Below are 27520 nucleotides of genomic sequence, written 5' to 3' on the forward strand. Positions count from 1 at the left end.
AGTCACGAAGCTTGAGTTGTGAGGGTGCTAGGAACAGTTGACTGTGCCGATAATATTTTGCATTGTCTGTAATGAGGCGATATTAGCGATCCTAATGGTTAACAACTATCTATGGATGTATATTTACTACGTATTGAGCTTCGTGATTGTATATACTAGACTGTAATTATACTCGTATTGAATGATGATAATGGAGAACTGTTGGAATGTCTCAGGGAAAGCGAGTACCTGAAAAACACTCCTGTGGTGCCTGGATCACGGCTTGCCCAAGAGAAACTATAAATTGAGGGTGGATAGACCGGGATTTGAACCCGGTCCTTCTGGCTTATAAACCTAAAACGCTAACACTGAGCCACCGTATTTGTTATATTGATTATGAAAGAGTGAATACTGCAGAAAAAATACATACTGTCATCAATATAATGTTGACTGTGATAATCATGGTATTAAGGGCGTTTTTGTGATAGCCTCGAGCTTAACTTGGAAAGTTAGGCTACTTTGACTATTATGGGAAAGAACTATTTTTGTTCAAATTTCTCAATTTTCATTAAACTTTATATGCAGTAAATTATATGTATATATATATATATATTACTTTTTCTGTTGAACAGTGTATTAAATATTGTTTTATATAATTGTAAGCATGACTGGAATAGTATCGGTTACAATTTTTGTCAGTATCAATACAGGTGTCCCATTTATCTTGTACACATATTATAATTTTCTTGTTTGGATAGGTATTGGAATTTTTTATTTTGAGTGTTATGTTAGAACTAGGAACTAACATGAGTGTAGAGATTTGGTGCATGTAACTACATTATGGTACAAGATACACGTGATATCATCAATTTTTAAAATAGCACTACATACTTTAATCATGTTACATTGATTACATACATTAAGACGAGTACGGACGTCTGTCGTCTTTCGGTATGTGTAAGTTAATGCACAAGATAAATGGGGCACCACAACAAACGATACATTCTGATGGCATTCATTTTGCATTTTGTAGTTGTTATTGATTGGGAAGGTGACATTGTGATACATTTTTGAACTCCTTTTAATGTGTGTAACATGATTAAAGTATGTAGTGCTATTTGAAAAATTGATGACGTCACGTGTATCTTGTACCATAATGTAGTTACATGCACCAAATCTCCACACTCATGTTAGCCCCTCATTCTAACATAACGCTCAAAAACAAAATTCCAATACCTATCCAAACAAAAAAGTTATAATAGCTGCACAAGATAAATGGGACACTCTTTATACAATGTGAAAAATATTAGAAAAAACTTAAAGTCCCAATAACTGGGGGTGCTATTCATAGACATTTCGTTATCCCGCGCTACGAGCGTCCTAGACTAGCCCCGGCTATCGACTAGTTACTTATGCAGGATTCATATCATATCGCTAACACTGGTTTATGAATACAAAAAACGTTAGTTCGCTGATCATCCACCGGAAGCCCGCGATAAGAATGTCTGTGAATACGGCCCTAGAAAACTATGTCTGATAGAGAAAATCTAATACAGATTTCAATCCAATTTCCGCATTTCAAAGATAGTTATTGTGGTATTTATTGCAGGAGCTCAGCGTACGGTGCATGTGCTCCACAACTCCGAGCAGCCTGCCTCTGTGTTCTCTATCCTGGAATCCGGCACCAAGACCATCCCACTCGTAGCCGATGGCCTCTTCGACATGTTGATGCTCAAGATGACGAGCATCTACACTTCAAAGAAGCAGACCAGGATTGAGGCTAGAGGTCCCCGCTTCGAGATAGGCGACTTCTGTGTTAAGCTGGGTAGTGTCACCATGAGCCAGAACTTCAAGGGTGTGCTCGTGGAGGTAGGTGGCGTCAGCTTCCATCACAAACTTTGTTTTTCCAGGCTGCTTTACACCCTCTTGAAGCGAAGCTCTCACATTTCAGTTTCTGTGCGTGGGCGTTGTATCTTCTTCGTACAAGCAAATTGAGCTGCGTGAGTATTTGTTACGTACCGGTATTTTAAGGGCTTTTTGTGTTGAACCTAACTTACAAACGTGGAAAATTTTATTGTTCTAAACCAGTCTTTCTTTTGGAGTAATCGATTATGCGAGCATTTGATCGGGAAATATGGTGAGATAAAACGAAAATCTGATCGAAAATGATTTATTATATATGTTGAAATATTACAGAAAATAGAACAGGTATTCCCTTCTATCTAGGATGTAATATGACGTAGGCCTATGACAAAAATACATTTGTAAAAGAATAGCTATATTTATTCGTGAGTATATTTGTGGTACAGATACGTTATTATGAAAAAATAGTTGGTAAGGAGCCTTCTGAAGATGTAGGCCTACTGAATAATGGCACTTCTTCCATGATATAATTTACAGAAGTGAAACGTAACATGAGTAGATTTTGAGGCAATACGATATTTCTGAAATGGATTCCGGGTTTTAGGGTTCTGGACTGGAAGATACACGACGAGGTCTGCATCGGACGTTTTCGCTCGAGCGCCAAGTAGTTCGTAGCATGATCCGATAGCTAGCGCACATGCATGATGGGTAAAATTGTCACGAGCGATAAATCCTCGAACGATATAACCCGAGCGTTAGACATTCGTTCTTGTTACAGTGATGAACTGTGTAGTAACATCATATATGTTTATCATTTCAAAACTTTGCAGTGTTTAACTAACCTCTCCATAGTACAACTACAAAATTTGCTTTAAAATGTAATATAAGTTAAATGTTGTACAGTAGGTAAATGTTTTTTTTTCCCCACACAGGAGTGATTTTGTTTTTGCCACATCTGATAGATATTATTGGATGTAAATGTAATTATTATAAACGGAGAACATAATCACGATAATCCAAGAACTGTATCAAGTTTTCTAGTAATAGGCTAATAATATTAATAGTAATAATAATAATAATAATAATAATAATAATAATAATAATAATAATAATAATCTCTAATAATTAGTGTATCAATCTTTGGGTCTGTAACAGTTGTGCAGCATGATTATTCGTTTTATTATATTTTCTTTGACGTTATCTCTGTACCAATATTGTTATTAATCTACTGCTATATCAATAATATTTTGTAAAACGTTTCTACATTGTCGCATTATATAGGCGGAACACTATGTATGGACCCATCATATTATATATGGGGTAAATCAAATATTGAATAATTATTAATTAGCAATAAGCTTAATAACTGTATATCGAAGTTTTTCATACTATTTTATTTATAACTTCATATTCCTGTTTTGGTACGTTCCATTGACTGTTCCATTAAACGTTTGTCATAAACGCAGAAAATAAAGCCTTATTTTTACCGTGTGAGCAAAACATAAGTGTATCTTATCTGTCGCCTTCCATACAAGTTAAGACATGTCGGTGAGATGACCTTGTACTGTCCTTCTATTTATTACGAGCGTATCACAACCGATCGTATCTCACTCGAGGGTGCGACACTCGACCGAGTTCAAGCGAGCGATTTAACTCCAATGCAGCACTCTGATACACGATATGAATTCGATGTCTACAGTATCAACGAAATTATTTAAACATACAGAAAGAATTTATTCTAAAGATGTCGGATAGAGTTTTCCGTATTCATTCATTGGAATATTGTAATCCAGTCATTTGAAATTCGGAGGAAATAATGGAGGGGGCAGTTGTGTGGAGACGGAACAGGTCTGGTAAGACACAAGCCAAGTCGCCTTGGTAGCTCAGTTGGCAGAGCACTGGCATAAGGTGACTGCGGAACTTGGGTCGAATCCGGTGATGGCGAAGCATAGTTATGATGGAAAAACCAAATTACTTCAAATTGCAAGCATAAACAATTCATCAGTAGATATACAGATTACTATTCAATTTAAAGCATATACAATTCATCAGCCAAACTATACAAACATATATATGCCTAGTACAAAGTACACAGATTAATTCAATTTGCAAGCATACCTCTTTCGTTAAGCTGTACAAAATTGTATAATTCATATCAAGTAGATTAATTCTATTTATAATCATAAACAATTATTAATCAGTTAAGCTATACACGCTATAACATCAACAGTTATTGGTCATGGAGTATACGAGTAATCCCACAATCATTTCCTTCCATCTTCGTAAATTATATTTCGTTAAGTGTAATATATATAGCTATAATACTGAAGTCAATGAAACTCCTACATAAGCAAAAAAAGTTTAACACTATTAGAAAATGATTAATTATGAGGATCGCATGGGATTTAATTTCGCACAAAAAGGAAACGAATCTGCAGCTCTGAGAAGAAGCGCCGAGTCTCTGGAGCCTACAGCTCCAGTTAAAATTAATCTCGCTCGGACAGTGAGGCCTACCGACAGCAGGAGGGCGGAGAGGGGGGAGAGTTCGATTACAAGCGACTGAGAGATACTCTTGTTTTGATCATTTCGCTGAAACAAGATTCTCCGCATACCTCACTTCATATAGAAGTTGATTGTTATCCCGTATATCCAACTTACAAAAACACGTTTCACACAGCGCACGAAGTCTCCTTGCCTTTATGACATACGATGGTAAAATAGTTAACGTGTTACAGAGGTCAATACATATCATTAGAAATGCGAGTAATTTCATCGTACACTCAACTTGAAGCAAACCAGTAGTTAACAACATGAAACGATTTGCTGTGCTAAAGAGATAAATCTTTTGCTTCCTACCGGAAATCTAATTCCGTGGTGTAGACAGCGAACTGTAGCTTTAAAGGTTATCAGTTATCACTTGTGTCACAGCGAGTAAATGTTTAATTAAATATTGAGAAACACCTAAAACTAAAATACTTGCTTTTAACTTAATAATCAGCTGGATCAGGGACAGTTGCAGCGAATGTTTAAACTCAAGTAGCCTATGTAGATTGTAACATCTTTAAGCATAATACGATAAACTTCACAAATTTCAAATCAAATGTGGAATAAATCAGAGAATCTTGAAAAATAATACAACGAAAGGCACAAACTGTAATTCTCTAGGTACTGAAAGTACCCTATTTATTATTATTATTATTATTATTATTATTATTATTATTATTAATTAATTAATTAATTTTCTGTGACTCTTAGTCTACACTTTTTACTTTTGATCAATAAAACGGTACGAAAGGACGTGTTTCAACCAATCACGGCTGTTTATCCTACGATTTTATCACTTCCCTAGCATTTGTTTATTTTTATCACTTCCCTGGCATTTGTTTCTTTGACAACATTTCAAACAGCAAATTCTTTACGGTATTATAAAAGATGCTTTGCGATCGTCATTTGTTTCCCTCATAGATAGGCGACTGAAAATGGCGGCTCCGTTCAAGCGTTTTGCTGAAGGTAGCATTAGTGAAATATAATTTTAGTAAGTTAATTAATGTGTATTTTATTGTATTAGAGTACTTTGTTTCTTCTAATCTTTATATACTTTCTTCTGTTTCCATCACCTTCCTACCATTTGTTTCTTTGTTTGCCAACATTTCAAACTTAAAATTTTTTACGGTACTATAAAACATGTCTTGCAATCGTCATTTGTTTACAGCACAAATAGTCAACTGAAAATGGCGAGTTCGTTCAAAAGTTTTGGTGGATCTAACATTAGTAAAATATAGTTTGTTAAGTCAATTAATATTTTATTGCATTAGAGTACTTTATTTCTTCTAATCGTGTAATATTAAATCCCACTCGAGTTTTGATTTTCTCTAGATACATCAAAACCTCTAGTGCAGTGATCGCCAAAAGCTGTGTCGCGACACATGCCCCTGCCTTCACTCAAGCGTAACCATGACATCATACCCCCACCCTCTGTTTACAGCCTCACTTCGATATAAGTAAAGACATTATCAGCAGCGGACGTACACATGTAATGTTACAAGTGTGTAGGATAATATGTTTCGATGTCTTTTCCAAAACAAATAATAAGTAAAAACTCAATTTTAAGGAGCATGGGAGGAAAAGTATTTATTTTGTGTAGATGGCAAAAATATGAAATCTTAATTTGTTGTAAAATTTTAAATTAAGTGTAAAAGAACAATGTACGTTGTGATTATTCTTCTTGTTATGAAGACTACCACGCCCTTACTTGTAAGTTGAATATTTCATTCATAAACGAACAATAAAAAGTATCGGCTTCTATGTCTTAATCGGTGTAAAATACTTCCACGTTTTTTTCGACGTATGTAGTGTAATTTGAATATTTCATTAATAAATAAACAATAAAAAGTATCGGCTTCTATGTCTTAATCGGAGTAAAATACTTTACGTTTTTTAAGTATGTAGTGTAATATACAACTTAGTGACCAGCCTGATACGTTTTTCTAATTTCAAATATCTGCTGATGTAAAGTACATGTTCTTTTTATGGTAAATGAGAAAAAAAAATTATTTCATTAATAATACAAAAATATTGAATGAGGAGGATAAAAAATTAACATGGAAAAAAGTGTGTATAGTTAATAAGTAGAAGAATATTATATTGCTTTTGTTTTTTGGTCACACAGTCCGTCTCTGCACTGTTATTCACTGCATTACCTGAAGAGATACCCACTCCACTCCTCCCCCTGCGATAGTGGTGTGCGGGTTGCATTTCTATTACGTCACATTTTCGTGGTGTTTGGCAACCATTGCTCTAGTGAGATTACTGTTGATATAATATATCTGTATTATAGAGTCCTGCGTTTGGTTACTTTGAATACAAGTTAGGTATACATTAATCATACTAGCTTCGCATGGTACGGAGAGCAAGTTGCGAGTTAACAGTTCACACTGCAGTTCTTTCTTGAAGGATTTTATACAGAATTGGAGTTATACTTCAATTCAAAATATGTAATATATTAAATATGCATCAAATATATAATATATCGGTACATGAAAATAATTATGTAAAAATATGCAAGTTAAAGCTAGGAATAGAATATGTAATAACGTAAAATTCGGGATCTAGTGATAATGACGTCAGTGATAATTATTATGATGACGTCGATCATAACTGTGATAGTAGTGATGATGGTAATGGTGTTGAAAATAAAAGTAATGAGTTTGTCGATGTGATAGTACTAATGATGAAAATAATGATTATGATTATAAAGATGGCGGTAGTGGCGATTATGGCGGCGATGATTGTGTGATGGCTGTGGTTATGATAATATGATAGTGGTGATAACGAGGGCAATGTTTACGGTGACAACTATGATTTTGATGATCACGGCAACTTGAATGAAAGAAATATTCTTGCGTAAATATATAAAGTTGCAATTAATCTGCCTAAGCGAATGGCAGACCCACGAAACCAGAGTGTGGTTGCTCGTGTAATGACTGGAGCATTTAGTGGTCTATTTAACAGATAACACCAATTAGGCAAATGAGCGGCTCGAATCCAAGTCAATTGAACGAACCTAATTTACAAGACAATGGCCGAAGGGGTCGTTGGTCCGCAGGGGCGTGTCTCCACCCGGCGCCATGTTGTCGAATACCGGAATATCTTGACGGAAAGTGGCGCTTGTGGATAAAATCCTCTTAACGACTGCTTTCCCATGGCATAATGCAGGATGTTTTGAGCTTCGCGCCGGAAAACCGCATTTTAATCAACGTGCCGCATTTGGAATTGCGGTAGGAAAGAAATTAAATGCCGGCAAGGTCACTGCACTCTCGTATCTGGGTTGCCTATCAGGACCAGAGAGATCGCGTTTCAGCACTTGGAAATTGGGACGGAAGGTTTTAATCTACTGTATGTGCCAGTCATAGATCTTCTAAGTTATTCAGTTCAGTACGTTTAAACTTGGAAAAATATATCATTTTACTTTCGCCTTTTCGTATTCTATAGTCTGGTGATTACTGCACGCAAGTTCGATCAATTTTTGTATCCTCGTGTCGTGTTGCGCACATCTCTGTTTATCCCACGGTATGAAAAAGTCTCAATTTTGGTGGGAAATATATTTAAAAATAGCGCAACAATTGCTCTATCTGTTCCAATAAATTTTTCCATGAAATTGTGTTTTCCTTCTGTAAATGGCCCCAGGGAAAATTACTTTCTGGACTCTCTCGTAATTGCGGTCGAGTGGCCAATAATTGTATAAGCACTTGTTTTGACATTATTAACATGATGGAAGAAAAAATTTAACGTTTTTATCTGCCCCCCCATGGGAATGTTTGCTTGTAAGCTAAGTCAAGCAAGGGTATGCTCACCTAAGTTGGTCAAAGCTGGCACATACGATTTAAAATACGGTTCAGGTCTCGTAATGTAATAATAGACTTTGTTTATTTCACTTGTTCGATGCACAGACCGTTCTGAGAGTATGAAAGGATTACATGGCTATTTTGTTTCAATGGTGGAATAAGAGACATTGTGTATTTCACTTGTTCGATGCACAGACTGTTCTGAGAGTATGAAAAGGTTACATGGCTATTTTGTTTCAATGGTGGAATGAGAGACATTGTTCATTTCACTTGTTCGATGCACAGACTGTTCTGAGAGTATGAAAAAGTTACATGGCTATTTTGTTTCAGTGGTGGAATGAGAGACATTGTTTATTTCACTTGTTCGATGCACAGACTGTTCTGAGAGTATGAGAAGGTTACATGGCTATTTTGTTTCAATGGTGGAATGAGAGACATTGTTTATTTCACTTGTTCGATGCACAGACTGTTCTGAGAGTATGGAAAGGTTACATGGCTATTTTGTTTCAATGGTGGAATGAGAGACATTGTGTATTTCACTTGTTCGATGCACAGACTGTTCTGAGAGTATGAAAAGGTTACATGGCTCTTTTGTTTCAATGGTGGAATGAGAGACGTTGTGTATTTCACTTGTTCGATGCACAGACTGTTCTGAGAGTATGAAAAGATTACATGGCTATTTTGTTTCAATGGTGGAATGAGAGACATTGTTTATTTCACTTGTTCGATGCACAGACTGTTCTGAGAGTGTGAAAAGGTTACATGGCTATTTTGTTTCAATGGTGGAATGAGAGACATTGTTTATTTCACTTGTTCGATGCACAGACTGTTCTGAGAGTATGGAAAGGTTACATGGCTATTTTGTATCAATGGTGGAATGAAAGACATTGTGTATTTCACTTGTTCGATGCACAGACTGTTCTGAGAGTATGAAAAGGTTACATGGCTATTTTGTTTCAATGGTGGAATGAGAGACATTGTTTATTTCACTTGTTCGATGCACAGACCGTTCTGAGAGTATGAAAGGATTACATGGCTATTTTGTTTCAATGGTGGAATGAGAGACATTGTGTATTTCACTTGTTCGATGCACAGACTGTTCTGAGAGTATGAAAAGGTTACATGGCTATTTTGTTTCAATGGTGGAATGAGAGACATTGTTCATTTCACTTGTTCGATGCACAGACTGTTCTGAGAGTATGAAAAAGTTACATGGCTATTTTGTTTCAGTGGTGGAATGAGAGACATTGTTTATTTCACTTGTTCGATGCACAGACTGTTCTGAGAGTATGAGAAGGTTACATGGCTATTTTGTTTCAATGGTGGAATGAGAGACATTGTTTATTTCACTTGTTCGATGCACAGACTGTTCTGAGAGTATGAAAAGGTTACATGGCTATTTTGTTTCAATGGTGGAATGAGAGACATTGTTTATTTCACTTGTTCGATGCACAGACTGTTCTGAGAGTATGGAAAGCTTACATGGCTATTTTGTTTCAATGGTGGAATGAGAGACATTGTGTATTTCACTTGTTCGATGCACAGACTGTTCTGAGAGTATAAAAAGGTTACATGGCTATTTTGTTTCAATGGTGGAATGAGAGACGTTGTTTATTTCACTTGTTCGATGCACAGACTGTTCTGAGAGTATGAAAAGGTTACATGGCTATTTTGTTTCAATGGTGGAATGAGAGACATTGTTTATTTCACTTGTTCGATGCACAGAGTGTTCTGAGAGTATGAAAAGGTTACATGGCTATTTTGTTTCAATGGTGGAATGAGAGACATTGTTTATTTCACTTGTTCGATGCACAGACTGTTCTGAGAGTATGAAAAGGTTACATGGCTATTTTGTTTCAATGGTGGAATGAGAGACATTGTGTATTTCACTTGTTCGATGCACAGACTGTTCTGAGAGTATGAAAAGGTTACATGGCTATTTTGTTTCAATGGTGGAATGAGGGACATTGTTTATTTCATTTGTTCGATGCACAGACTGTTCTGAGAGTATGAAAAGGTTACATGGCTATTTTGTTTCAATGGTGGAATGACAAACATTGTTTATTTCACTTGTTCGATGCACAGACTGTTCTGAGAGTATGAAAGGTTACATGGCTATTTTGTTTCAATGGTGGAATGAGAGACATTGTGTATTTCACTTGTTCGATGCACAGACTGTTCTGAGAGTATGAAAAGGTTACATGGCTATTTTGTTTCAATGGTGGAATGAGAGACATTGTTCATTTCACTTGTTCGATGCACAGACTGTTCTGAGAGTATGAAAAAGTTACATGGCTATTTTGTTTCAGTGGTGGAATGAGAGACATTGTTTATTTCACTTGTTCGATGCACAGACTGTTCTGAGAGTATGAGAAGGTTACATGGCTATTTTGTTTCAATGGTGGAATGAGAGACATTGTTTATTTCACTTGTTCGATGCACAGACTGTTCTGAGAGTATGAAAAGTTTACATGGCTATTTTGTTTCAATGGTGGAATGAGAGACATTGTTTATTTCACTTGTTCGATGCACAGACTGTTCTGAGAGTATGGAAAGCTTACATGGCTATTTTGTTTCAATGGTGGAATGAGAGACATTGTGTATTTCACTTGTTCGATGCACAGACTGTTCTGAGAGTATAAAAAGGTTACATGGCTATTTTGTTTCAATGGTGGAATGAGAGACGTTGTTTATTTCACTTGTTCGATGCACAGACTGTTCTGAGAGTATGAAAAGGTTACATGGCTATTTTGTTTCAATGGTGGAATGAGAGACATTGTTTATTTCACTTGTTCGATGCACAGAGTGTTCTGAGAGTATGAAAAGGTTACATGGCTATTTTGTTTCAATGGTGGAATGAGAGACATTGTTTATTTCACTTGTTCGATGCACAGACTGTTCTGAGAGTATGAAAAGGTTACATGGCTATTTTGTTTCAATGGTGGAATGAGAGACATTGTGTATTTCACTTGTTCGATGCACAGACTGTTCTGAGAGTATGAAAAGGTTACATGGCTATTTTGTTTCAATGGTGGAATGACAAACATTGTTTATTTCACTTGTTCGATGCACAGACTGTTCTGAGAGTATGAAAGGTTACATGGCTATTTTGTTTCAATGGTGGAATGACAGACATTGTTTATTTCACTTGTTCGATGCACAGACTGTTCTGAGAGTGTGAAAGGTTACATGGCTATTTTGTTTCAATGGTGGAATGAGAGACATTGTGTATTTCACTTGTTCGATGCACAGACTGTTCTGAGAGTATGAAAAGGTTACATGGCTATTTTGTTTCAATGGTGGAATGAGAGACGTTGTTTATTTCACTTGTTCGATGGACAGACTGTTCTGAGAGTATGAAAAGGTTACATGGCTATTTTGTTTCAATGGTGGAATGAGAGACATTGTTTATTTCACTTGTTCGATGCACAGACTGTTCTGAGAGTATGGAAAGGTTACATGGCTATTTTGTTTCAATGGTGGAATGAGAGACATTGTGTATTTCACTTGTTCGATGCACAGACTGTTCTGAGAGTATGAAAAGGTTACATGGCTATTTTGTTTCAATGGTGGAATGAGAGACGTTGTGTATTTCACTTGTTCGATGCACAGACTGTCCTGAGAGTATGAAAAGATTACATGGCTATTTTGTTTCAATGGTGGAATGAGAGACATTGTTTATTTCACTTGTTCGATGCACAGACTGTTCTGAGAGTGTGAAAAGGTTACATGGCTATTTTGTTTCAATGGTGGAATGAGAGACATTGTTTATTTCACTTGTTCGATGCACAGACTGTTCTGAGAGTATGGAAAGGTTACATGGCTATTTTGTTTCAATGGTGGAATGAGAGACATTGTTTATTTCACTTGTTCGATGCACAGACTGTTCTGAGAGTATGAAAAGGTTACATGGCTATTTTGTTTCAATGGTGGAATGAGAGACATTGTTTATTTCACTTGTTCGATGCACAGACTGTTCTGAGAGTATGAAAAGGTTACATGGCTATTTTGTTTCAATGGTGGAATGAGAGACATTGTTTATTTCACTTGTTCGATGCACAGACTGTTCTGAGAGTATGGAAAGGTTACATGGCTATTTTGTTTCAATGGTGGAATGAGAGACATTGTGTATTTCACTTGTTCGATGCACAGACTGTTCTGAGAGTATGAAAAGGTTACATGGCTATTTTGTTTCAATGGTGGAATGAGAGACATTGTTTATTTCACTTGTTCGATGCACAGACCGTTCTGAGAGTATGAAAGGATTACATGGCTATTTTGTTTCAATGGTGGAATGAGAGACATTGTGTATTTCACTTGTTCGATGCACAGACTGTTCTGAGAGTATGAAAAGGTTACATGGCTATTTTGTTTCAATGGTGGAATGAGAGACATTGTTCATTTCACTTGTTCGATGCACAGACTGTTCTGAGAGTATGAAAAAGTTACATGGCTATTTTGTTTCAGTGGTGGAATGAGAGACATTGTTTATTTCACTTGTTCGATGCACAGACTGTTCTGAGAGTATGAGAAGGTTACATGGCTATTTTGTTTCAATGGTGGAATGAGAGACATTGTTTATTTCACTTGTTCGATGCACAGACTGTTCTGAGAGTATGAAAAGGTTACATGGCTATTTTGTTTCAATGGTGGAATGAGAGACATTGTTTATTTCACTTGTTCGATGCACAGACTGTTCTGAGAGTATGGAAAGCTTACATGGCTATTTTGTTTCAATGGTGGAATGAGAGACATTGTGTATTTCACTTGTTCGATGCACAGACTGTTCTGAGAGTATAAAAAGGTTACATGGCTATTTTGTTTCAATGGTGGAATGAGAGACGTTGTTTATTTCACTTGTTCGATGCACAGACTGTTCTGAGAGTATGAAAAGGTTACATGGCTATTTTGTTTCAATGGTGGAATGAGAGACATTGTTTATTTCACTTGTTCGATGCACAGAGTGTTCTGAGAGTATGAAAAGGTTACATGGCTATTTTGTTTCAATGGTGGAATGAGAGACATTGTTTATTTCACTTGTTCGATGCACAGACTGTTCTGAGAGTATGAAAAGGTTACATGGCTATTTTGTTTCAATGGTGGAATGAGAGACATTGTGTATTTCACTTGTTCGATGCACAGACTGTTCTGAGAGTATGAAAAGGTTACATGGCTATTTTGTTTCAATGGTGGAATGAGGGACATTGTTTATTTCATTTGTTCGATGCACAGACTGTTCTGAGAGTATGAAAAGGTTACATGGCTATTTTGTTTCAATGGTGGAATGACAAACATTGTTTATTTCACTTGTTCGATGCACAGACTGTTCTGAGAGTATGAAAGGTTACATGGCTATTTTGTTTCAATGGTGGAATGAGAGACATTGTGTATTTCACTTGTTCGATGCACAGACTGTTCTGAGAGTATGAAAAGGTTACATGGCTATTTTGTTTCAATGGTGGAATGAGAGACATTGTTCATTTCACTTGTTCGATGCACAGACTGTTCTGAGAGTATGAAAAAGTTACATGGCTATTTTGTTTCAGTGGTGGAATGAGAGACATTGTTTATTTCACTTGTTCGATGCACAGACTGTTCTGAGAGTATGAGAAGGTTACATGGCTATTTTGTTTCAATGGTGGAATGAGAGACATTGTTTATTTCACTTGTTCGATGCACAGACTGTTCTGAGAGTATGAAAAGGTTACATGGCTATTTTGTTTCAATGGTGGAATGAGAGACATTGTGTATTTCACTTGTTCGATGCACAGACTGTTCTGAGAGTATGAAAAGTTTACATGGCTATTTTGTTTCAATGGTGGAATGAGAGACATTGTTTATTTCACTTGTTCGATGCACAGACTGTTCTGAGAGTATGGAAAGCTTACATGGCTATTTTGTTTCAATGGTGGAATGAGAGACATTGTGTATTTCACTTGTTCGATGCACAGACTGTTCTGAGAGTATAAAAAGGTTACATGGCTATTTTGTTTCAATGGTGGAATGAGAGACGTTGTTTATTTCACTTGTTCGATGCACAGACTGTTCTGAGAGTATGAAAAGGTTACATGGCTATTTTGTTTCAATGGTGGAATGAGAGACATTGTTTATTTCACTTGTTCGATGCACAGAGTGTTCTGAGAGTATGAAAAGGTTACATGGCTATTTTGTTTCAATGGTGGAATGAGAGACATTGTTTATTTCACTTGTTCGATGCACAGACTGTTCTGAGAGTATGAAAAGGTTACATGGCTATTTTGTTTCAATGGTGGAATGAGAGACATTGTGTATTTCACTTGTTCGATGCACAGACTGTTCTGAGAGTATGAAAAGGTTACATGGCTATTTTGTTTCAATGGTGGAATGAGGGACATTGTTTATTTCATTTGTTCGATGCACAGACTGTTCTGAGAGTATGAAAAGGTTACATGGCTATTTTGTTTCAATGGTGGAATGACAAACATTGTTTATTTCACTTGTTCGATGCACAGACTGTTCTGAGAGTGTGAAAGGTTACATGGCTATTTTGTTTCAATGGTGGAATGAGAGACATTGTGTATTTCACTTGTTCGATGCACAGACTGTTCTGAGAGTATGAAAAGGTTACATGGCTATTTTGTTTCAATGGTGGAATGAGAGACGTTGTTTATTTCACTTGTTCGATGGACAGACTGTTCTGAGAGTATGAAAAGGTTACATGGCTATTTTGTTTCAATGGTGGAATGAGAGACATTGTTTATTTCACTTGTTCGATGCACAGACTGTTCTGAGAGTATGGAAAGGTTACATGGCTATTTTGTTTCAATGGTGGAATGAGAGACATTGTGTATTTCACTTGTTCGATGCACAGACTGTTCTGAGAGTATGAAAAGGTTACATGGCTATTTTGTTTCAATGGTGGAATGAGAGACGTTGTGTATTTCACTTGTTCGATGCACAGACTGTCCTGAGAGTATGAAAAGATTACATGGCTATTTTGTTTCAATGGTGGAATGAGAGACATTGTTTATTTCACTTGTTCGATGCACAGACTGTTCTGAGAGTGTGAAAAGGTTACATGGCTATTTTGTTTCAATGGTGGAATGAGAGACATTGTTTATTTCACTTGTTCGATGCACAGACTGTTCTGAGAGTATGGAAAGGTTACATGGCTATTTTGTTTCAATGGTGGAATGAGAGACATTGTTTATTTCACTTGTTCGATGCACAGACTGTTCTGAGAGTATGAAAAGGTTACATGGCTATTTTGTTTCAATGGTGGAATGAGAGACATTGTTTATTTCACTTGTTCGATGCACAGACTGTTCTGAGAGTATGAAAAGGTTACATGGCTATTTTGTTTCAATGGTGGAATGAGAGACATTGTTTATTTCACTTGTTCGATGCACAGACTGTTCTGAGAGTATGAAAGGGTTACATGGCTATTTTGGTTCAGTAGTGGAATGAGAATGGTAAAAATCTGCTATAAAAATGCACAACTCTCATAGTATACCCGGATTCGAAACATATTCCTTGTTGGCGAGTCCTTGGTAAATAGGCTGTCCTTATTATCCCTCCGTAACGCTACAGATTATGGAGAAATATAACTATACCGGTACCTTTAATCTTGCATTAGGCAAACACACAGTGCAATGTCTATGCGTAGTTCCACGTCACATATTTTTAGTGGTTTATTTTACGATGCTTTATCAACTGCTGTGGTTATCTAGCGTCTGAGTGATATGAAGGTGATAATGTCGGCGAAATGAGTTCCAGGATCCAGCGCCGAAAGTTACCCAGCATTTGCTCTTAATGGGTTGAGGGAAAACCCTGAAAAAAACCTCAACCAAATAACTTGTCCCAACCAGGATTTGAACCCGAGCCCGCTCGCTTCACGGTCAGGCAGGTTAACCGTTACTTCACAGCGGTGAACCGTCGTATCTTCATGAACGAGAGCACAGAGTACTATATTTACAATAGACAAACATTTATGTCCTAGGCGGGATTTGAAACAACGACCTTGGTTGTCACAGCGCAATAAAACTGATTTAACTGTTGCGAATATTATTGCTAGCTATTTCTTTTCAATCCCATCAAGAAAGAAGTTTTTTAAACTTGTAGTCTTGCTTACTACTATACTTTGCTAAGTCCTTGTTAGCAGCAATGTTGTTAAAGCAAGGATGTTGGAAATCTCATTACTGTACACATAATATTATTTCTATTCACCTCGTTCTTGTTCGCCGTGATTGTACTTCTCATCACCATCGATTACCTCAAAATCCAGCATTGTCGCTAACACGAGTTAGAACTGGCACCAGCGTTTTTGACGTGTATCCTACTATATAGTGCCCCGTTTGTGAGCATGTTGCTAGTGCAGCTGAGAAAGATACCATTTCCTATACATGTCACATCAGCCATTTGCCAAACACTGTTGTCAGACTGACTGCGGCAAATGTAAAACACTCGCACTTAACGTTCCCATTACTTATTTCACACGCCAAAAACGGTTACGCGGACTGTAGACCTATTTCCATGGTTATTTTATACACAGAACTTTCACCATAAAACATTCTACGGAATTTCACTGAGAAGATGATATATGCAGTGCATTAATGTGAGTTTCTGTATTTATTATTATTTGTATTTGATGTACGAAGGATTTGTCGAAAATTTAAGGAAAAGGGATTGATAGCTGAATAAAATGAGATCACGGAGAGTGGATTGTAAATAACATGTGATTTTAAGCCATGCGTTGAAATAAAATTATTCTTCTCCGACGTTTCGAAACTGCTTGCAAGTCCCATTCTTAGGTCGTGTCCCGAAGCTCAACATAATTTAGGATACTTAAAATCCTCAGCTATTTTAGGCGATTTTTCAGGAAGTTGTTAGCGCGATTGAATTTCTGTAGATTGGATAATATGAAAACTACTCGAATTCTCGTATCTGTGTTAATTCACATTGCTGATCCGCTTACAGATCCTCATAATGCAGCTAAATATCTTGGAAACATGATGGCTGTGTGTTAAGTCGTTGACGTATTTGCAATTCTATAGGATACGGATGTAGACCTCACATTCTGATGTCAATGCTAGTCCAGGCGCTGTTCTGCAGGACGCTGCTCAAGGCCTTGAATGTTTTGATGTCGCTCCAGTTTGCAGTTTCGGAGTGCGCGGTAGAAGGACTCACATATCCTGAAGTCACTGTGTTTCTCCGAACATTGCAGCAGCTCCCTCGACTCATTGATACAGGGTCCATCCTCGTCCTGACGCGAGGCAGCCTCCACATTGCTCTCCCCCATAAGCACGCTACCGATAGCATGTCCCACGCTACCGATAGCATGTCCCACTGCTGTGCCCACTACTACCCCTGCGGCAGTTGCTGCAGTTTGCTCGAAGACGCCTGGTTTCTCCTGCTGCTGCTGCTGCTGCTGTTTTTGTGTCTGGGGCGGAGATGGCGGTAGAGCTGCTCGTGATTGTGCTGGCCTCGATGGAGATGTGTGAGGAGTATATGTGCTGCTTGAACGCTTCTGAACAGTAGGTGACCGCGGTTTGGAGTGTCCTCTTCCGCGCCGTGGCATGACTGCAAAATTAAACTCATTCAGTTAATAGGCCTACCTTCATCATCATCATCGTCGTCGTCGTCGTCGTCGTCGTCGTCGTCATCTTCTTCTTTAACAACTTTAAGGAATTTTGATTTTCTACTTGAAATTTTAATAGATACGTTTAATCAACAAGTCATGTAGTTCATGAAAATTTTAACTCCAGTTGAAACTGGGTATTCATTACTTGTCTGGCATTTGTCCTCTAGGCAGAAATTGTTTTTTTAATTATGTCAGTATATCTACTGACATGAGCCTGTCGCATTTAAGGGATTAGGTACAACTTACAGCAATAAAATTTGGAAATACTCAACATTTTCTTACTGTATCTTGTACAGTAATGAAAATTAGCATATGTTAAACACTTTCCTTTTGCTATTTGAAAAAAATATTTTTACGATTTTAAAAATTATTTACATTTTTTTTTTTTTTTCAAAATCCAGTTTTTACGATTTTAAAAATTATTTACTTTTTTTTTTTTTTTTTTTTTTTTCAAAATCCAGTTTCCCACATAACTCAAAAACTATCCAACATTCTGTGATGAAATGTTTTGTGTGTAGTTATGCATGTCATATATACAATATGATGCAAGATCACTTCTCTGTCTGTGATAGTTTGATAAAAAAAATAAATTAATTTAAAAAAAATGGCCAAGTTTCAGTATTTTTTTCTAACACAAAGTAAAAAAAATATATATATTATTTATTAAGGAATGTAGTTGAAAGAGCATGTTATTGTAAATATGAGCTTCAGCAATAAAATAAAAACATGAAAAAAATTAACAAGTTTATGGGTTATGAGGGAAACGCTTCATCACTGCACAGTGCACTGCCACCATTTTTAATTTTGAAAAAAAAATATATATATATATATATATATATATATATATTTTAAATCGTAAAAATATTTTTTTTTTTCATAAAGCAGAAGGACAGTGTTTTACACGTACCAACTTTCATTATTGTAGAAGATGCAGCAGTGGAGGGGAAAAAAAAGTTGAATATTTCCAAACATTTTACTGCTGTAAGCTGTACCTAACCCCTTAAGCACACTTAAATGCCATCGACCTGGGCCGGGATCGAACCCGCAACTTCGGTCACAGACGGAAAAAAGGCTGTAATCCTTTTTAATACGCTGATTCCCACGACTAAGATAAGCCATTTGAAATCTAACGGTCACTGACCGGCAGAGATAAAATGTAAGATCTGTAGAACATTGAGACAACGTTAAGTGGGCCTATAGGGACCGAGGGGGGGGGTGCTTTTGTTTTCCTGAACTTCAAGACAATGCTAACCCATTTAAAGTTTGTGTGACTGTAGGCTGTATATATTTTCCTTTGGTTTTACTTTGTTTATAGTTTGATTTTTTATATTATTTTATTTGTATTTCTCGTGTTGTGGAAGAGAAGGCCTAGTGGCCTTAACTACGCCAAAATAAATAAATAAACAGATATATATATATATATATATATATATATATATATATATATATATATACTTACAAATTTAAAAAAAAAAACATTTAAACGTAAGGCCGTGATGAAATGTTTTCTTTTGTTGCCTGGTCTATAGTGGGTTTAAATTAAGTTAATCCTTTCAGGCATTTGGCTAAGAAGTTCATTAATTCATGTAAGTGACGCTATGTAAATAGACGAGTTTCTAAGATTTCCAAAAAGTCTAACAAGCAGTTTAATTAAAAAATGAAACAAAAAGACAACCTCGGCAACGCCGGATGCTTTCAGCTAATATTTTGTACTCTTTTCTTTGTCCTAATGTTTCAGCTAGCCAAGCATAAGTTAATATTAGGGCTACTCAGCATAATATAGAATTCTTAAAATCCTCGGCTATATGTACTAGCTGCTATGCAGTTCCAAAATGGTGGAAAAATTAAATATCAACAAACGTCAGAAATACCGTACCCAGTATCTTTAAAATCTGTAACCACTAATTCTACTGAGACTCGTCGGGATTTTATCTCAGGTCTGTAGCGTGAAAGACCGACAATCTAGGTTCTAAATTTGATATTAATATCGAACTACTGATTCGAACATTAATTTAATACTTGTATTCCATGCTTCAGTATTAACATAATAATTTTAGGGATTTTTCAGAAAGTTGTTAGCGCGATTGCATTTCTGTAGATTGAAGATGAAAACCACGCAAATTCTCGTATCTACGTTAATCCACATTGTTGACCAGCTTGCAGATCCTCATAATGCGGCTAAATATGTTGGAAATTCTGATGTCTTCGTTTAAGTCGTTGACTTGTTTGCAATTCTATAGCATATGGATGTAGACCTCGCACATTCTAAGGTCCATGGTAGTCCAGTTGCTGTTTCTCACTGCTCTTCTGAAGGCCTTGAATATTTTGATGTTATTCCGATTGTTGTCACTTTTCCCATTCTGAAATGCACGACTGACGGTCGCGCAGGGTCCATCCTCGTCCTGATGCGAGGCCATCTCAACATTGCGGTCTCCCATAAGCGTGCTACCGCTAGCATGTCCCACTGCTACCTCTGCGGCGGTTGCTGTAGCTTGCTTGAAGACACCTGGTTGCTGCTGCGGCTGCTGGTTTTGTGTCCGGGGCGGAGATGCCGACGGAGGTGCTGGTGTCTGTGTTGACGTCGATGGAGATGTGTGAGCCGTAGAAGTGCTGCTTGAACGTTTCTGAACAGTAGTGGACCGCTGTTTGAAATGGCCTCTTCTGAGCCGGAACATGACTGGAAAAATAAATTCACTTAGTTGCTATTTTCTTCTTCATTATCATCATCCTCATCGTCTCGTCGTCATCTCCTTCTTCAGTGACAAGTTTAAGGATTGGACTTCATGGAAATTTCATTTATTTGAAAATTTCATAGGTAGCTTTAATCAATGTCATTTAGTTTTTAGTGTTTTGGTTTTGATGAAGATATTAACTCCCACTGGAACTTTGTTTGGGTGTTCTTTCCTTGTCTCGCATTTATACAGTGTGATCGAGAAGTCTCTCCGCAGTGCTTGTATAGCCGAGAATCCACTAGTCAGAGAATTCAAGTGTATTTGGTAGAGAATTCAAGTGGCAGCACTAACCGATAAGCATATGATGGACTGGGGGTATGAGGTAGTCAAACCGGAATGACTGGGGGAGTGCCATCTTTCTACAGGATTGTGTTTTAGGGTTACTAGAATTAATAGAGTTGCGGAGGGACTTTTCGATCGCACTGTACTATAAAACAGTAGTGTTCAATATATATATATATATATATATATATATATATATATATATATATATTTTTGCTAACGTATCCACAAAATACATTTTTTTTTCCTTCTCACCCCCAAACTGTAATAATTATTAACAAATATAATAAAATGTGTCAGCATTTTTACATGCGTAGTCAGTTCGTCTGAGATCAGGGGCATATTTTGCGGACTACCTGGGCTACCGGCGGTAGCCCAAGGAAATTACAAAAGAAAAAGTTTATAATATAACATAATGTAATAATTTTGTATTACCGTATTAGTTTTACCACAGTAATTAAAATTAAAGTAATTGTTAGATTTATATGCGCTCTCTGCTCTCGAAAAGAAACAAGTTGTCAAGGCGGCATCACTGGAGAAACCGCTGCCGCGAAGGGTAGCCTGTGACCGTTCCGCTCACGTCGCACAACTCCCCGTCCCCCCGCTCCCTTAAGCTTCCATCGTACACTGTAGGTGGGTGAGTTGCCGCTCTCGTGATCGGTTTCTTGGAAGGCGCGAAGCAACAATATGCTTAGTACGCTAGCTCATTAATGTGATTGTGTTCTTGCAGTGCAGTATTTTAAATTTGTGATTTGTTCGAGTGTCTAAGAGTTATATTAATTGTGAATTATTAAGTTTTTAATTTCCCAATTAAGTGATATTGTGAAAAATATGGCAGAACAAGTTTCTGGAGAGGTTTGTGTTGAAAATGACTGTGTAATAGAAGGCTTATTAAAAGTGCCTTTTAACCGTCGTACATACAACGAGAAAGTTGAAATTGTGAAAATGGAAAGACCAACTCCTGAGTTAAATTTGTCCATGGACGTAAAAGAAAAACAGCGTGAGTACACACGCCATTTCACTTCAACATCATATGGTAAGTGGAATTGGTTGTGTGGTAGTTCTAAACTGTCTAAACTATTTTGCTGGCCATGTTTGTTATTTAGCCGCGAAACTAATGTGTGGTCAAAAGAGGGGTTTTCTAATATGAACTCCCTTCGAACGGCAGTCCTAAAACACGACAAATCAAAAGCTCATATTTATAGTAGCATGCAGTTTGCAAACTTTGGGAAGACAAGAATTGATTTACAGCTAGGTAAGCAAAAAGTTCTACACATCAACCAACACAATGCTCTTGTGAGAAAAAAAATCGGGAGATTTTACTGCGTCTTATTAACGCAGTCTGCTTTCTAGGAAAACAAGAATTGGCTTTTCGGGGTCATAATGAGAGTGTGGAATCAGACAATAGAGGAAATTATATTGAATATTTGAGTTCCTTAAGTGAATTTGACCATTTACTGGCCAATCATCTTGAGAGTTCAACAGTATTCCGTGGTACTTCTCCCGCAATTCAGAATGACTTAATATTTGCTATAAGTGGGGTTATGATAAAGAACATAAAATCTGAAATAGAAGAAGCACCTTTTGTGGCCATTGTTGTTGATGAAACAAGTGACTGCTCTAATCAGCGTCAATTGTCCACTGTTTTAAGATACGTCGACAGTACTGCCAATGTTCAAGAACGGTTTATAGGATTCACAAAAGTCATTTCGGGCAAAACTGCTGCTGCTTTGTTTCAGCATGTGGAAGGTGTTATAGCAGAATACAATGTCGGCAATAAGTTAATTGCACAGACATACGATGGTGCTTCAGTTATGGCGGGAAATATTAATGGTTTATAAACAAAAGTTCAAGAAAAGTATCCTCAAGCACTATTTGTCCATTGTTACAGCCATGTTCTCAATTTAGTTTTGCAACAAACTACTTTATCCATTCCAGAATGCCGCATTTTTTTCAAAACACTGTCGGGTTTAGCTGCATTTTTCTCGTCATCTTCTAAAAGATCAGAAAAACTCAAGGAATTTATGAAAAAGAAACTCCCAAAAGTAGCACCAACTAGATGGAATTTTACATCTCGGCTTGTAAATACAGTAAAGTAATACAGAGAACAACTGACTGCTTTCTTTGAAATTATCATTTGTAATGACTCTGAAGAAAACTGGGATGATGATGTAATTGTGCAGGCTCAAGGATATTTGTATTTTTTCACACAGTTTCAGAATATATTTCTTCTTGAAGTCTATGCTAAGTACAGATGTGCTCTACAAAATTCTTCAGACAAAAAGTCTAGACATAGCATACTGCTTGCAAGAGGTATCAAAGTTAAAACATACTATATCCGAGTTCAGACGTAGTGGGTTTCCGTCCATATGGAGTAATATGGAAAATGAAAATTCTTCAGGCAATACAATGGAACCACCATTAAAGCGAAGAAAAGGAGATGATGAATTGAAATACAGGCGGCTGTACTACAGCATACTAGATCGTATGCACATGGAAATTACTGACAGATTTTCTGATTATGGAAAGCTTCAGTTCACACATCTTCTAGATTCTCAAAAATTTTCTGCTTATAGAGAAAACTTCCCGAATGAGGCACTAAACAAATTATTTCAGTCCTATAACAGTCACTTTGATCAAGTACGTTTGAAAAATGAATTAAGTGTAATATATATTCAGCAGAAGTCTTTGATTTTTCGAACAAACCTATCCATGAAATATTATCTGCCATATATGAAAACCAGCTGAACCAAGTTATTCCTGAAGTCCTTAAATTGGCAACATTAATTGTGACAATACCAGCTACGTCAGCATCGGTAGAAAGAACATTTTCTGCGTTGAAGAGAATAAAATCCTACTGTAGATCAACTCATACACAAGAACGTTTATTCGGCTTGGCACTGATGTCAATTGAAAAGTCATTTCTACAGAAACTTCGCAAGCGGCCCAACTGTAATTTCAATGACGAAGTCATCAAAGTATTTTCGTCCCAATCAAGACGTCTGGAATTCACATATAAATAGGTAAGGAATTTTATTATAGGGTTTTTAAAATATATTTTGTGTAATAATAGGGTCAGTGGTAGCCCAGACCCTTAAACCAGTATACGCCACTGTCTGAGATGCGTACCTCTTGAGATTGAATACCACTGCCATTGAATACCTTAGATTTAATACCACTACTACAAAGCAAGAGCGGTCAAAAACTCATTATAGCGCCAACTCACTTGAATAGCATTGCTTAGGTACATGAATTCGGAAGGACGGGTTGAAAGGGCGATAACAGTATGAGCGGAAACTAAAATAGTGGTGGATTATTAATACGCTAAACATCATTGGAAAATTATTGTATATAACCATTATGTACAAAATCAAACTTAATTAATTAACTAGTTATATCAAAATTAATTAATTATAGATATTCGAGTAGTATGTTAATTATTATAAATCATTAAATATGTTCAAAATAAGTTAGAAGTAATTATCAATCATTAAAAGTTCCAAATGAATTTATATTAAATACATAGTCAGCGTTACTCCGATGTAGAAGTAATGCAATTTTTTACGTCTGTAAGTTGAATGGTAGCAAAGCAAAAGCTGCTGAAATTAGTCTTCCTCAGTTTCACGTACTTTTTTCAAGTAATACTACATTGAAATCAGGAGTTATATTGCACACTGTCAACCGTAACTGGTTACGAAGATGTTTGTCCGTTATGTGGGTCCTACATTTTGATTTTCCAGTTTTTATTCCCCGAAAATTTCCCAGCCACTAAAATAAAAAAGATGTTCAAATTAAGTGGTTTTAATGAAATGATAACGAAAATTGAGTTAACTACAGACTTCTTTTCGTGTTTAAATCATAGCAAACCATTAAATATGGACAGAAAGGCGTATTTTTCTTCAGTACATATTAACTGCTTAACAACTTTACAGAAAATGTTCCTTTTTCAATTCATCAACATATTTAATTTCTATTTCAGATTGGAGTTAAAATACACAGAGTAACTTAATACGCATTAAAAATACGTACAGTGTATAGGCAAATCAATCTAAAGACAGCTCAACATCAGAGGTAGGCAATATGATTATCATAATAAGTTGTGACGTCATTGAATGTAACCTGCTAAACGCAAGGATCATCAGAGAGAAAAAAAGACACATTTATCTTTCATTGGTGATGTATAAAAAAGAAAGCTTACTGGAGATTTCATAGTATACTATAGTTTCTGGTACTAGGTATACTCTGATTTCAGGTTAAGCGCATGACTAAACTGTCGGCTTTTCCACGTCGGTGATTCGAAGATAGTGTAATTTGTAGGTATTCAATAAGAACTCTGCTGAGGTAAATTTTATCGGAATACTGCCGTTTGCCTTTTTAAAATCTCAATTGCTTTAAAATCCTCTATCCGTATTAAATAGCAATAAAAGACACACCATTACCCGAACACGCCACCAAGGCTTGTACCAACTTCTGTTCAATTAATTTTACATTTTACTGGCGCCGGCGCATGAGATAAGGAATCGCCTCAAAATTAATTATATAAATCTTAATGAGAGAAAGAGTGTATCTGCTACTTACTTGGAAGTGTGTGTTCGTTTACTGTCTCACAAGTCACAAATTATAATTTTGTTAAATTTAAAATCTCCAATTTTACATACTTATTGTAACCTTAGAAACGACGTGTATTGTCATTATATAGGCCTACTGCAAATTGTTGGGTTCTTCTTTCTTGATTTAAGGTACTATTGTAAAAAATAATGTCCACTGCTACAAAGTATGTCAATCGGATTTTATTTTTACAATAAGTAACAGCTCTCTCGCATTAGTCTAGTACCGTCATTTCCCATAACTATGGTCCAAGCACCCAACTATGATCCAAAACGCATTATATTCTACTTAGTCCCCCAAGAGTTCGGTGTTTACCATTTGAGGCGCCACTGTGATGGAATTATGTTCCCCATAGATGCTTCCATCTACCATTACACGTGGCAATGATATGGATGCTTAACAAGGTCAGTGTGCATCGTTCTATTGAATGTGTGAAGACACGAAATCATTCATTTTGTGTCTGTTTTATTAAGCTCTCCTCTGTAGAACTGGTAAGTTATAGATACATGATTGTTTGTACAATTAAATCTGGCTATATAGTGTTTACTTTCACGTAATAATTAGACTGGCAGAGGTTAAGGACTCTGCGTGAAAAATGTTTAACCTCAAGGCTAGAAGTCAGTCCTCAACTATGTACCACAATTTTTCGTGGACCATAGTTGTATTTCATTTTGAAATATATGTTTTAATAAAATGTGATGAATGTGAGTATTTACTTCTGCAAATACGGTATCTCAGTATATTCTAAAACACCATTTAACATTATAATCCAGTAAATAAAGAAACAGGCTGTTCCAGCATCAATGATACTAGCACGAATGATGATCCTGTAAAACGAAAACTTCAGGGTAGAAGGAAAACAACCGTCCCTGTAAGTGACTGTGAGAGCGAAGAAATTGAATTGGATACAGATTATGATGTTTCCGGTGTTCTCTCCATATTTACAGACAGTGAGTCAGATGTGGAAAAGAAGACCGTACTTTTGTTCTTTAATATATTGTAGTTGTTCATTATTGCAAGAAAATGACTTTCAGGTTTCACTTGTTTATTGTGTGTTTATGCAATGTGTACTAATAAAAAGAATCCATGTAAGTTACTTTTCATTTATTTTTAATATTTCTGTGCTAGATTATGTTTCTACCCTTAAATTAGAAACTCAATGTATTGATTTACGAATAATTACAGCTCCAGCTATAGTCCATTCATGCTTTCAAGCATGAATATATGAGTGGACCATAGTTGGGCAACTCAGAATACGACTATGTACCAATGCTTATTATTTTTTTAACACTTGTAACTAAATAATTTCAAACACATTATTTACTATACACTTACAAGAGTCCGAAGCCAAAATTTCACTTAATCTAGATGAATAGTACTGAATATCGGAGAAAAATGTGAAAAATGTGGACCATAGTTAGGGGAAACTACGGTATTTCTTATTATTACGACAACATGAGGAACAAACAGTTCTCAATAAATCTTAAATAGCAAATTCTTCCGTAGAACAGAAAACTTTTCAGTACTTAAGTTTCATTTATTTATTGCTGTTCAAATGAATTTTGCGCTAGGTGAGCTTTAAAGTTACTGTACACCGATTTGTAACGAAATTCTGCAATTCCTGGTAATAAGTTATGGTGCTTGAATATTTGGTGTTTTAATATACAAGGTTTCTGTATTTTAACGTAGTTGAAATTAATATAACTGTCAATCAAATTGAGCAATTAAGGTGAACTTAGGGGCTGTGGAATGTGCTAAGGATGGGATTTGGTCTGTGACATGGTTTCTCTGCTGTCCACATTCAACAATTTGTGAGTACTGACTCCACCATTAAGAGTAAGGTGGGCCTTATCTGTCTACAATATTCGAGATAACCATTCCCATTAATGGGAACTAATAGGCCTATACTAATGAAAAGTATCTCTTTTCGTGATCAATATCCTTCAATTCAAACATCATTTGAATTTATGAGGATACTTTTTCAGAAGTTTGCATAATGACATTTGCAAGTATTCGCTTAACACATGACCACTGCTGACTGTTTAAAATGGTTTTCTCTAGCTAGGTTTCATAGCCTGTTCCATTTATGATAT

General features: G+C 36.4%; 2 protein-coding genes across 3 annotated transcripts in view; one reads left to right on the plus strand and one right to left on the minus strand.

The window, feature by feature from the left end:
* The window catches only part of MED20 (Mediator complex subunit 20), a 635350-nt gene that overhangs the window by 479551 nt on the left and 128279 nt on the right, over positions 1-27520 (plus strand). For both annotated transcript variants that reach the window (XM_069826019.1, XM_069826020.1), the window contains exon 3: positions 1589-1848. In XM_069826019.1, the coding sequence (XP_069682120.1) occupies positions 1589-1848 (260 nt within the window). The remainder of the gene's footprint in view (positions 1-1588; positions 1849-27520) is intronic.
* On the minus strand, positions 17038-17742 carry LOC138700564 (coiled-coil-helix-coiled-coil-helix domain-containing protein 2-like). The gene has a single exon (XM_069827146.1). The coding sequence runs from the start codon at positions 17740-17742 to the stop codon at positions 17254-17256; it is 489 nt and encodes a 162-aa protein (XP_069683247.1). The 3' UTR covers positions 17038-17253.

The sequence above is a fragment of the Periplaneta americana genome, chromosome 5, assembly GCF_040183065.1.
Source record: "Periplaneta americana isolate PAMFEO1 chromosome 5, P.americana_PAMFEO1_priV1, whole genome shotgun sequence".
Lineage (NCBI taxonomy): Eukaryota > Metazoa > Arthropoda > Insecta > Blattodea > Blattidae > Periplaneta > Periplaneta americana.

Excerpts from the sequence above, each read along its gene's own strand:
- LOC138700564 (XM_069827146.1), bottom strand. The coding sequence starts at position 17,742 with ATGCCACGGCGCGGAAGAGGACACTCCAAACCGCGGTCACCTACTGTT.